Below are 13,517 nucleotides of genomic sequence, written 5' to 3'. Positions count from 1 at the left end.
TGATGTAATGGAGTATTGTTACTTTAGTGAAATGAATCAAGTAGAAGTAAACTTCTTAATCCAGCATTCAATATGAAGTTTGTGAGGAGCTATTCGTCTCTATTTTGGGATCCTTTTAGTGTAATGTAAAATGCTAAAGCTCAAATGGGAGAGATGTGAACAACAGCAAAGCAGTGCACAACAGAATAAAACGAATGAATTAGGAACTAAAGATGAATGAGTAAAATGGAACTGAGGAAAAATTATTTCCTTTTCATTTCAATTTTTATGTGAATAGTGTACATGAGTGTAGTGTATTGTAAAACTATAAAATATTGCACTTGAGTATCAAAGAAGCACTTAAAAAAGAGCTTCAAGAGCTGGTGCTACAGGGGTTCTTTGGTAAAGAATATGGTTCTATGTAGAACCATGAACACTTGAAGAATGATTTGCATAATTAAAGGGTTCCTTGCATCATGAAGGGGTTCTTCAGATTGATGAAGAATGTGCTGTAGAGGGTTCTATATAGAACCTTTTTGAAAATGGTTCTATATAGCACCCCAAAGTATTCTTCTATTGTAACAGCGTCAAGCCTGTAACAATAGAAGAACCCTTTTAAAAAAAAATTCTATACAGAATCATGTATATATAGCATATGTATGCATCTTTTCCATCAACCCAGAGAACGCTTTCATGAAGCAAAGAATCCTTTAATCATGTAAAGGGTTCTTTGAGTGTCCAGGGTTCTATATAGAACCAGTTTCTTTACCAAAGAACCTTTGAAGCCCCATCTTTTTTAAGAGTGTGGAAAGGTATTATCAGTTGAAAACATTTAGTAGTGAACAAATCCATCTCTTAAGTACTTTTCTAACAGACAACTAATATAACTAATTACAGCCCCCACACTCTTCTGTTGATTGGAATACAATAGACCTCTACTATACTACCATAGTAGCATCTTCACTATTAGGTGGTGCAACCACAGAGGGCCTGTCAATGACCAACAAGCTAATATTTGAGGGAAATGTGCGCCCTCTTGTGGCCATGACGGTTCAGCAGGTTACTTCCAGTGCAGACTACAGTAATCCTGTCTGAAGTATCGCAAACTAGTTATTGTGCTACTCTACTCTTTTATGGGTGTGTTTAGTTTAGCTTCTCACACACTCTAGGAGCAGCTCCCATTGTGAGCACATTAAAGACCTGCTTTGTTCTCAAACAAACACAGTGTGTTTCTTGGCAACAGGCTGCTCGTGTGAGACATGGAGGTGTGCAGAAAGGTATCAAAACTTAACCTCAACAGCAGATTTTATCTACTGCATCAATATTTTTGCTTAAAACTTTGTCTCAAAAAGCTGATATTTGTCTTTTGCAGGGAAATGAGGCCCCTCTGCACATCCCTTCAAAAGAAGTCCACATCGGTGAACTTTACCTTGCAAAACGGTAATGCTACACTGAAAGTATAACGCAGAAAGTTTTGTTTGTATTCTTTTGTTCAAAAATATTTACTATCATGCTCATACGTTATTCAATGAACACGACTAATGTGATTAAAGTGGCTTGTGTAATTTAATACTGATATGGGCTGTTGTGTTTGCAGGGGTCTCTCAACTGTGCCTGATTTGTCCAGATTCAGCCAGCTGAGATATGTTTGGCTTAACAACAACAGGGTAAAATTCTTGACAGTCTGAAATATATCAGTTATAGGATCTTATTTATAAAATTAGATGCCAATTTTCCTTTTTTTCAGATTTCAGAGTTCATATCTATTTTCATCTTAGCCGAAAAAACATTGTCACATTGCTTCGTCTTTATTGTATAAAGAAGTCAATCATTACTTTTCCTAAAAGGAAATACTGATTTATGACTTTGCAGATAAAGGATGTCCATGGCAACATGTTTAACTGCTGCCTAGCAGAGCTGTACCTCCAGAACAATGAAATCACCTCAATCTCAGGTATTTTTAGGTACAACAATAATAACATGTCTGTGTTACGTTTAAGCTACCACTGCACCCTGTGTTTAGTCAAATTTTCCTTGCTGTGACATCTCTCTTTGGAAGAAAAAAAAGAGAAAATTTCCATTAGCTTCAATTTTTTCACCCAGACTAAAAGTTTTCAACAGCAGATCAGTGAGAGTTCTCTCTGCTGGCTCTGGTTCAGTGTCATTTTGATTTATGCCAGTGTGGCTTGGTTCAGTGATGTGTGCAAACGCCTAAACGAGCTCCAGATCATCCATGGTAAACCCATTAGCTGTTTTAAAGGGGAATTCCACTGAATTTTAAAACATTTTTCACAATTCAGTCGTTAAAGTTTAAACAGTCATTCAGAGTGGTCTGATGTGAAATGCTTTGTTCTAGAGAAACTTACTGAGTCAGAATTTTTCACTGTGATGGTGATAGGAACCAGACATCTGATGCATTTGATGTCTATATAAAGCTACCTCACAAGTAGTTATGACACATAATGGTTGCGTATACACTGCCTGAAGCCTGAAACTGTTTTATAATGGTTTTTGAGAAAAGCTTTTGGTGTAAAGCCATTTTTTTACAATCCATTCATGGTGGAGAGGTAAAACAAAATAGTACCCCAAAAAGCTTTTTTTTCAGATTTACCACTATTTAACATTATGAACATCATATGTAAAACTACGTGTACATTTATAGGTCATTTTGGATAATAAATAAAATGGCTATATTTGTAAAGTTTCTTTACAATGCATTTCACATAGAACTACTCAGAATGACTTTACATCTCACCAATTGAACTATGTAGAAAAGGTCAGTGGAATTGCACTTGAAAGTTTTGTTTGGGGATTTGGAGCGTAAATGTGCAGTCAACCCATAACGACATGGTCTAAAAAACTCCTGGCGAATCCAGTCTTACTGCTCTGAGTTCTACTAACTCCACTACTACTTCTTTCATTTTTCATTTACACAGTGCAGCTGTAAGAAAAGCCATGTGTGTTCAATCTACAGACGTCTTACCTGTCTGTGTCACTCCTCTCACACATGTACACACACACAGGGTCCTTGAGACACCTGACCTGCCTGAGAGTGCTGTTGCTTCACAATAACCAGCTGAAGGACCTGGAGGAGATGGTGGCTGAGCTGAGGAACATGCATTGCCTGCAAACTGTCAGTAAGTAAAGAAGGAATTCTTTCAATATGACCCACGACCTATTAGTGAGCAGTAGTTTGTAAAATCTATGTAAGATGAAAAATGATGCATATGAAGTTAGGCATATGATATTCCAGATTTTTTCCTGAATCCCTTTACGCAAGATCCTGAATACCGACAATACGTGATCCATCACTTGCCATCTGTGCAAATATTGGACAGGAAAGGTATCTGTAAACTAATCTCTACTGTAGAATGTGGTTGGTTCTTCACAAATGTGAGGTAGAATATTCAGGTTTTATGTTACTGATTGACAGAAGTGATGCAGGCGGAGAGGACTCATGCCTTCCGGCTCTTCAGTCCTGAGAGACAGAGGATACTGGACACACTGGCTTTTGGCAGACGGGCACTAACATGCCCTGCAGGAAGGAAAATGACTCAGGACACATTAAAACTGAGATGTAATGTTTCTGAAAGAATAGAGAACATCTTATGGATTTAAATACACACTAGGACTTCAGACAAATGGAGTCTGTGCATGACGTGAACTTTGTATCTCCAAAATGGTAACTTTACAGGAGAAGGACCAAATGCTTTTAACTTTGAATGGAAGTTAGTGAAACAAGACGGAAGTTGAAGAATGGAAGTTTTTCCAAGTAATTTTTAGCATATCTATTGCTGCATTCATCATGAAATTTTGACACAATGTAAAGAGCAGCTGGTTTTTAAATTGTTTAAAACTATTTATCTAGGCAGTATTTGTGTTTTTACCAGTACAAAACACTATATAACATCAGAATAAATACAAACCTGAACAGTAAAAAAAGACTTTTTGTTGTTTTTGAAGTTAGTAATTATTAATATCTTGGTAAAAAGAATGTATTTACAAGAGCACAAGTCTGCTTCTCGACTTCTCGCTACATCACTCATTTTATGGATTTGTTAAATTCCACAAAATTTCATCAGCAGCACACCTGATTTAATTTAATGTAGGATTAATTAGCTGAAGCATGTGTTGGATGGTAACTGTAAATACTAGATACTGAAACTGAGTTTCAGAAATAGTTCCATAAACTCTCTCACACTTATAAATCACGATCTACTGTTTGTTTAATTCTAATGTTACTTTTTTTTAATAAATGACTGTCACCCAGAAAAATAGCTTTACACATTTTCTTTTTTTTACACAGTACTCTGGAAATCAGACCACCTTTTATTTATTTAATTTCCTGTCAAAACAACCATTAAGTACAAGTACAGAGGTAACGCCTGGTAGACCATCAAAACTGTCATTATCACATAAACAGTATTAAAAGCTTTTATCTTTCAGAGAGAGGAGAAAATCAAGCTCCACTCTTGCTTTAGACCTCAAAAAATCCATAGGTGTTTCTGTCCATCCTTCCACTGTGAGAAGACAACTCCATGCTATGAGTATGAAAGGATGTGTAGCTGTCATGAATAACAAAAGAGAAAAAAAATGCAGATCAAAGAAGCTGCTGGTGTTCTCAAAACAACGGACTGACCACCAACATCACTGAATGTGTTTGGGATTACCTGGATTGTGAGAAGCAGAAGATTCGACCAAACTCTAAGACTGAACTTTGAAGGTGTGGAAAAATATCCCTGCAGATTTCTTTGAAAAACTGAAAATAAGTTTTCCAAAACAAATGGAAGGTGTGGTCACACTAGATACTGAAATTTTCCATGTTATATTTAGTTGTGGCAGCATCTGTGTAATTTTCTGTCAAATGTTTGCTCCTTTTTTTTCTGACGCTGGTAGATATAACTTCATGGCTGTTTTGACTAAAAATGAAATAAACAAAGGATGCTCTCTGGCCTAAAATAATGCTTTACTTTATAGCTGACACATTTTACAGGCTTCTATTTGCCTCATACTAACTCACACTGTATTACATATAGATCAAATCACTGCTGAACTTAAGACGAGCCAGGTGTTTCGCTGTGTTTGTGTTGGCAATGCAAGATAAGATAATTTGGGTTTCAAGTTGGAGGGACCACTTCTTTATATAACTAATAAGTCATGTGCCACTGATTTCAGGTCCACATGGCTCCAGAAAGACCTGTACAATGTGAGTAAATGGAAAGGAATGAGGACAAGTTTAAACTGCCCAAAATGTGACAGATGTAAAGAAACTTGAGGGCAGTGTAGTGTGGAACTGTTTGCCGTTTTCAGTTGCCCATCTGACAAGATAGCGGACCCTTCTGAGTGCAGATTCATCATGCAATTCTCTATTATCGACTGGTGCTGTATGAGAACAACTCAACAGAGCCCCCTGGAGGAGTGGAGCCCAACTGCTGCCAGCATCCTCACTTTCAAATTCAGGTAAGCGTTACATTTCCTGCACCTCTTACAGGCACCCCCAATCTGTAATAAATGTTAAAACATTGCAGTGTTTTTCATTACTCATGTTTGTTTGTTACTTTCCTTCCCATTATTCTACTGAGCACTGTGAAGCTCTTTTGCTACTTTTAACTCTTTAATATGACTGCAGAAGTAACCTAATGAAGACTTGTGAATTTCTTGAGGTTCCATCTGCATTACTGCAACTGTGAGATGGAGTATTACTGCAAGAAAGTAATGTGTTTCAGAATCGCTACAGAAATGCTTATACATTTCTTTTTTAATCCTCTTCCACTATTAACCTGACATGTTTTAAGGCATTGGCTTCAGTGTCTTTAAGCAATATATTACAAACCAACTTTACGTAAACCAACTATCATAAATATATTCTCTCTATACTAAATCTACATGTTTCCATACACATTATCACATACACAACTTAAAAAGAACAAAACAATACAGTACAATGTGTTAGATGTGGACGGAAACCCTTCACAATGTGCCTCTGTGTCACAAAGCTTTGTTGGCTTTTCCGCTTGATCTCATACTCCATGGAGCCCTTCTCTGACAAACATTCTGAAGGCCACCTCAGATACTGGATGATGAACAGATCAAAACGGTCTAGCTGAGGCAGGTCTTTGATAATGATGATTTTGGGAAAGAAGCTGGGATAATGTTGTGTCTCTGTATAATCAGTCTGCATTTACTGGAACGGGCTCTGAGCTAACACTTTCTATTTGGATATCTGACGTGCTGGTAACTTGGTCCTTCTGAACAGAGAGATTTTCCATGGTGTTGGTCGTCTCTTCCAATGCTTTATTCTCTTCAGCTTCTGGGGGGAAAAACAGCACAAATTAAGACATCAACATACTAGCCAACAAGAGTGCTGGAATTATATGCTCTACATAATTTGAAGTAAGAGCAGAGAGGTTTGTTTTCATCTTGTGAAGTGGTTAAATCAAAGCAGCATATGAAAAACCGCAGGCTGAGAATACCTTTGGCCTGTTTCTCTAGTCGCTTGGCTGATTCAGCCTCATGCTTCTGCCTCTGCTCCTGCATTTTCTTGCAGACCTTCTTATGGGTAAACCAGTGAAGCTTCTGGCAGTCTTGGTTACAATAGATCACCTGAGAACATAAACAGTCACCTGTTAGTGACAACCTACAGCTGCCTACAGGGTAAGGGTGGGCGATGCTGCATGTTACTTAAAGACATTGTCGTCATTATACATGATATAAATAACAATACATTGTTTGCAAACACTTGAAACTGGCAAAATTCTGTAGTACTATTAACATTTTTAAAATTTTTTAAATAAAAAAAGCAGTAACGTGTGATGTCGGTTTTTGAAATGTATGTTTTTATCTTTCACAATCAAATACAGAAAATAGTTTGGTTTTTTTTTTTTTAAAAAAAAAGCTGTTTTTTTTGTGTGGACAGGAGGCTAAAACCTGGAGAAAAATCTAAAACAACCAAGCTAGTCTGTGTGCATTACAGTTAGTTTGAAGTAACTCTGGTGACCATATAGTTTAGCCATGCAGTGTAGACAAACAATTTCAAAATGCAGCTTATTCCTTCAGCCAGCACTGCTTATTCTGCCTGCTAAACTGAAACAGATTTAGCTGAGCTCGTATTTACATATCATACAGGAAACTGTCGTTTCAGTGGACCTTTAGGTGTTTTCATATTCTAGAATTTTTGGGTCATGCACAACCCTGTACTGCAGTCTATGCTATCTTTATTTTCTTTTTTTTTAATCATGTGACATGAATCAAGTCAACTAACTGATAACATGATTCAATGCCAACAATTTTTTATTAAGATTAAGATTAAGTGACCCTTATTAGTCCCACAACGGGGAAATTTATCCGCATTTTACCCATCCATGCAGTAAAACACCACATACACACTAGTGAACACACACTAGGGGGCAGTGAGCACACTTGTCTGGAGTGGTGGGCAGCCTTATCCACAGCACCAGGAGAGCAGTTGGGGGTTAGTTGCCTTGCTCAAGGGCACTTCAATCACGTACTGTTGGCTTAGGGGATCAAACCGGCGACCTTCAGGTCACAAGGCTGGTTCCCTAACCTCCAGCCCATGACTGCCCCATTATTGCCAACGTTACCGATAATGACGATTAGTTGTTGCAGCTCTACGTGTGACTATGCAGTTACTATACACCAGTTGTTGTTGTTCACAATTTATCACAATATGAGTATCATATAGCTCACCCTTACTTTAAGGATGGTTAATCAGAGATTAAAAAAACTGTTACCATTTTGCAGATGGAGCACTTCTTTTCTGCTCCCTTCTCCCCACAGGTGGTGCAGAATTCTGCATCCATGAAGCCCACCTGCCCTGTGATGGCCTGGGTAAGCACTGACAAAGCTGTGGGGTCATTACCCTAAGGGAAGAACACATATATATATATAATTTTTTTGCCACTAGATTTCAATCACCCGTATCTATACAGATGACTATGAACTACTAAGTAGATGCAGGGGCAGAGAGAATGGGTTCTGGGATTGCTTATAATAAGGAAAGTCATCTCTTCATTAAGCAAAAGAAGCAGAATTAAGCATTACTCACTATCTCAACAGGAGCTATACTTCGGACAAGCTGCTGAAGCAAAGTAGCATCACAGTAAGGAAATTTCCGGATGCATTCCCGAATAAATTTCTCCTGGAACACTGGGAAGCCGTCAGTCTCTCTACCTTTTAGAAGACTGTGAGGGGGGAAAAAAAACATAAATGTGAAAAAAAGCCTCAAAGGATCTTAACTAGGGAGATCAAGGACCTGTCACACAAACCAAGTTATCTGGCTTAGCCAGCTTTTTTTAAACTTTAATTTTAAACTTAGTTTAATGTAACAGTGGATTTTCTGTTGAACAACAGACGATCATGTTGTACTGGGATGCATCACCATGGCAAATTATGCTGCACACCTCACTCGCTCTGGGACAGGCTCGGTTCAGGATTACGATTGGTCCAGCACTTAGACCAATCAGTGCTGAGCTTCTGACCAATCATGGGCAGTCTTCTAGTGGAGGTGTACCATCTGGTCCTTGTCAAATTGTTTTCAAGTCGTTAGCTATTACACTGTTTTACTGTACACATGTAATTAACACACTAAAAGAAGTCAATCACTTAACCCCCCCTTTGTGATGTTTGGGCCAAACAGACAATTATGTAAGGAAAAAAAACACTTTTCAGCAAAGAAATCAAACATGAATGTGAACTGCAATTATTATAACACAGCATCAGCGTTAACAAAGTGACAGCAGTGACAATGTTGCTTAAAATTGCTTTACTTTCTACACATTTACATGTAATGATTTCTTGTTCCTGAAAAGCAGCCATTGGACTCCTCCATGTTTCATGTGATTGGCTGACACACATGGGGATTCACCATAGCTTGAGTATCTAAACCTAGGTTAACAGAGAAAGTTGTAAATTGCAATTGTAAACCGTCAGCTGCAGCAGGGGTTTCCTGAAGCTGAAACTTAGTCAGGAACACAGGAAACGTACTTTGTAGTGAAGGGAGTCAGATCAATATGCTCTAATCACACAAGAGCCAGCTTTTTTTTCGGCTGCCAAATGGCTCTTAGCACTATCAGGTTTTTTTTTGTTCCCAAAATTAGCCGTGTTAGAGATATTACCTATCAATCAATTTTCAGTCAAATTTAACTCTACCCTAAAATTTACTAATTAACAAAATGCATCATGTTTGTTATTTTAAAAATCAAATGTATTGGAATCAGGTAATAATAAGTAATTTCACTGGCAGGATCAAATCCAAGAGCAAAGCCATCAACCAGTCATCAACAAACAAGGGAGATAAAAGTAAAAAATCAGAATTAATGAGGCACACGGCTAAGAAAAATGATTAAGAATTACATAAAACCTGTGATGACCTCGTTAGTATATTGGGAGAGGCTCAAGACTCAGCACTGGTTTTCACAAAGCATCTCAGAGGAGGATTACTGCTGATCTACTATCACACTTTCATATTTTGGTTACAGGCACAATTATAAATCTAGACCAGCATGCATATTATTTGATCCTTAATATAGGTGTCAGAGCATAGATGTCAATACAGGCCCTGACCAGAAATCACAGAACTTACTCTACATACCGTAATATCTAGTTTTTTAAATGAACACTTATTGCTGAATTAACTCTTACATAGCTCATATATGTCTTATATGAGAATTCTGAGGGTTACTTTCACACTCAACAGTACATGCCATGGTTGAAAGTCAGGTGATACCACAGAAATCCCCGTACCTCTTGGTAAGGCCATCCAATTTATCCTCACGGTCTTTGATGAAGGCGCTACATTTCTGCAGCAAACAGCTGATATAGTGCATCTTCATGGCCAGAACCTCATTCATGTCCTGCTGCTTCACACACCTCTCACAGATCAGCTCCATCACCTTTCGACACTTATCTAGAGCCTCTGCATCTACAAGTAGCGGGTTCTCCTTGACCAGCATCACCATCTGCAAGAGACAGCACGTTTGTGAGAAGAATGTAACTGATTCTGGTGTTAATGCCAATACAAAGAACGTACTAACTTTTACTACTCACAAATAGAACAAGCAATGCAAAAGTACAATAACAAATGCACTAATAATGTATGCAAAAAAAAACATCAATTATTTTCCCGAAATTTTACCGAATGACAAAGACATCAAGAGTGGAGTCACAGCAGGGAATACATGAAGACTGAATCGACAGCTACCTTGACAGGGTTGAGATTAGTACTCATGATGATTTTATGCAATGGTCCTGCTAGCTTAGGGGGCAGTTTTGGCTCCTTTTCTAAGCCCTGGGGTTTCGTATAGTAGTCAAGCCTCTTCCGGGAGAAAAAATTATTGATAACGGTGACACAGTCATGCTGTCCTAATGAGAAAACATATAAAAACTGTTATTCATGTAGTCCCTTTATGTTTACATATAATAACATTAAATACATCAATATAAACTCTTGCACAACATCATATTGAGATTCAAAATAAAAATATTTTCATCATTGTCTTCTTACCCACAAAAGCAGCCATTTGTGCTGCTGTTCTGCCCACTGAGTTCACCACATCTGTTTCTGCTCCAGCATCCAACATCATCCAGGTGATATCTGTCTTTCCTTCAGAACAAAAAAACAGTGCATTATCAAGCAGTGTTTTCAAATGGCTATGATAGTAGTACGTTAGAAGTTTTGATTCAAATAAGCAAATTAAAAAGCACCATGATGCACCCTTAGACTTCTATAACATCACCTATATTGCAGATTAGAATCCTAAAGGTAAATGAGAATTTCCACACAGTGACTGTAAAACATACCTGAGAGACCGGCAAACATGAGAGCAGTGTAGCCATGTTCATGCTCATTGCAGTTGACATCTGCTCCATGCTGCAATAGCAGCTTACACATGTCTGCTTTGCCCTTATATGCAGCATGCATGAGGGGCGTCATGCCATACTGTGGTGAAAACGCAAACGAAAGTCAGATTAGCATGAAGTGAATCAATTAAAAAATGTAGCACTGTACAAAGGTCAGAGAACACATTTTTGGGTGGGAGGAGATATTTCTAAGAAGAGACCATAAATAAGACACCACTTGCATAAGATAAAAAACAACTAGTTTTTAAAAGTATGTTATTAATTTTTCAGGAAATAGAGATAGAGTTCAAAAAATGATTAAAAGAAAAAAAAATATAAAAATGTATAGAGAAAATGGGATTACTAACAAACGTGCAAGATCTACAAACAGTAAATTTTTGGGAGAGGAGAAAATTAAGCTCCACTCTTGCTTTAGATCTGAAAAAATCAACAGACGTTTCTGTCCATCCCTCCACTGTAAGAAGACAACTCAACACTGTGAGTCCGAAAGGATGTGTAACTGTCAAGAAATCATTACTGAGAAAATGAAATAAATGGGGAGGGAGAGAGTCAAGTCTATCAACAAGACTGGAAACTGTAATAAAGGCAGAGGGCGGACACACTAAATACTGAAAATGTTGATATTACATTAAGTTGTTGAGGGTCCTGAGTAATTTTCGGTTATTATACTCCCTGCTTTTCCTGATGCTCATAAAAAAAATAATAAATGAACGGTGGTCTCTAACTTCTGCTTGGTGCTGTACATTTTAATTGCTGTCTTAAGACAACAATACTGTTTTGGAAACAAACAAAGGCAGTGAGCATAAATAACTGTAATTATATAAGTAGATTAAACACTTTATTTTACTTAAACTAGCACTGCCCAAAACAGACAGTCCTGGCAAGAAACTGACACAAACAGAGACTAACCAGCCAATATCAGTTAAGGCTACAGCTGCTTTGGAAGCCAAGTGTCCCTGACATCTGATCTTGGCAGGTCACTGTTAGCAGATGCAATAATCTTCTCCTCCAGTAAATGAATAGGGGGCTATTTAATTGTTCCAAAATAAACCTGCTTATCAGTGGAGAATTACCTCAGCAGCTTACTGGTCAAAGATTGTAATACGAAAATATTTTAAGAGCAAATGGTGTAAGCTCAGCTAGTTGTTTACAACTACTCACCTCATCCAGGCAGTTGACCCTGACATCTTTGGAGCCAAGCAACCGTGATGCTTCCTGCACATTACCTGCAAATGACATGAAGCGTTATACACCTCAGTTGTAATTACAACTTGCATTACACTGCAGGCTCACTGGAATTAACAGGTTACCCAGCTAGCTAGCTAACTACCTAAACTAGCAAGTTATGACAATAATGCAGTATTAACACTACCACACGGAAACACATCCATTAATGAGAATGTCTGGCAAACCAGACAGTAATTTCTGCTTGACCCCTGCCTAATTACGAAGCTGAAGTCATTTGATTGTACGATTTTTTCCCGTTCCACCTTAAATAGTGCAGCAGTTACACTCTGGTGCATCAGGCTGCACCATTTAAGGTAGAACGGGAAAATCCTAACAAGAACCGTTACTTTATTTATGTCAGTTAGCTAGCTAAACAAAACTAGCCAGCTTAGCTAACTTTCCTTTGCTAAGTAAATCAAAGGTCTGTCACTGACAGGTTGCTAACAGGCTAGCCAGCTAGCTAACATTAACTCTTTATCCAGCAGCTGATTAGTTTGTTACAAAGTAAGTTAGAAACAGCTCAGCTAAAATGTTTCATCATTCAGGGAACTATCGCAGTTACTAAAGCCAAGTGAAACCTGACCGAAGTGCCGGCATGCATACAATTTAACACTGTCAAAAGCGTAAAGTAGTTAACCTAGGTAGCTAGCTAACTCCGCTAACCGTTAGCTGGTATTACCTGCAGCAATAACCACGAATAACTCCTTTTCAGTGTCGGACAGATCTCCTTTCTTTGGAGCAGACATTATCAGCTAAATATAGATAAATCCGTATCTGAAACTGGCAAAAATCAATACAGTTTTGTTAAAGGCCACCTCAAGCCGCAACTCCTTACACCTAATACATAAAGTACCAGACTGTACGAAGGAGCGGAGCAGCGCCGCAGCATGCAGGGGTTTAGTCAAGACTGTACCATCTGCACATTAAAGGGGTGTGCTGTTTAACGATCTTATTCTGTAAATTACTTATCACAGCTTTTTGTTTTTTTTTTCTATTTAAATAAGTAAATTCAATGTATATGTGCGATGTAAACGCGATTGCACCGTTTGTATATGGTGCCTTAATGTACTTTCAAAAGTGAACTTTGCCGTAGTGGTACAGGCCACTGAGGTCTAGAAGATTCATCCCAGACTCTTCAACACGGATTTATCGACGCTACTTTTTCACTTTCCTAGCAGCATTTTCAAAACATACGACACACACGCACACACACACACCCACACTCCCTCTCTCTTGCCTTGGATTGCTATAGCCCAACGTACATGAAAAACCACATATGGCGTTCTGCCCACAGACACAGTCTGACACTTAAAGAATAGCCTAATAATAATAATAATATAATAATAATAATAATAATTATTATTATTATTATTATTATTATAATAATATAGACCATACCTATTATTATTGTTGTTGTTGTTGTTGTTGTTGTT

General features: G+C 37.9%; 2 protein-coding genes across 5 annotated transcripts; one reads left to right on the top strand and one right to left on the bottom strand.

The window, feature by feature from the left end:
• Positions 1-1,147: 1,147 nt before the first annotated feature.
• Positions 1,148-3,805, top strand: LOC118803433 (leucine-rich repeat-containing protein 72). 3 transcript variants are annotated; one of them, XM_036563925.1, is made up of 7 exons: positions 1,148-1,256; positions 1,352-1,419; positions 1,577-1,646; positions 1,852-1,933; positions 3,003-3,116; positions 3,260-3,322; positions 3,413-3,805. In XM_036563925.1, exons 1-7 carry the CDS (start codon positions 1,239-1,241, stop codon positions 3,595-3,597), a joined length of 600 nt encoding a protein of 199 aa, XP_036419818.1. In that variant the 5' UTR covers positions 1,148-1,238; the 3' UTR covers positions 3,598-3,805. The 3 variants fall into 3 exon arrangements, with proteins under 3 accessions (XP_036419818.1, XP_036419815.1, XP_036419824.1); XM_036563922.1 differs by having other exon boundaries at positions 3,233-3,322; XM_036563931.1 differs by lacking the exon at positions 3,260-3,322.
• Positions 3,806-4,841: 1,036 nt separating this feature from the next.
• Positions 4,842-12,934, bottom strand: ankmy2a (ankyrin repeat and MYND domain containing 2a). 2 transcript variants are annotated; one of them, XM_036563915.1, is made up of 10 exons: positions 12,764-12,934; positions 12,019-12,083; positions 10,798-10,936; positions 10,502-10,600; positions 10,199-10,359; positions 9,742-9,956; positions 8,045-8,180; positions 7,731-7,859; positions 6,453-6,582; positions 4,842-6,289 (listed from the first exon to the last, which is right to left on the bottom strand). In XM_036563915.1, exons 1-10 carry the CDS (start codon positions 12,828-12,830, stop codon positions 6,150-6,152), a joined length of 1,281 nt encoding a protein of 426 aa, XP_036419808.1. In that variant the 5' UTR covers positions 12,831-12,934; the 3' UTR covers positions 4,842-6,149. The 2 variants fall into 2 exon arrangements, with proteins under 2 accessions (XP_036419808.1, XP_036419809.1); XM_036563916.1 differs by having other exon boundaries at positions 4,842-6,286.
• Positions 12,935-13,517: the final 583 nt, after the last annotated feature.

This window comes from Colossoma macropomum, unplaced genomic scaffold (genome assembly GCF_904425465.1).
Source record: "Colossoma macropomum unplaced genomic scaffold, Colossoma_macropomum, whole genome shotgun sequence".
NCBI classification, from domain to species: Eukaryota; Metazoa; Chordata; class Actinopteri; order Characiformes; family Serrasalmidae; genus Colossoma; species Colossoma macropomum.
The sequence above is the reverse complement of the archived record's forward strand: the minus strand, read 5'-3'. Positions and strand labels throughout refer to the sequence as shown.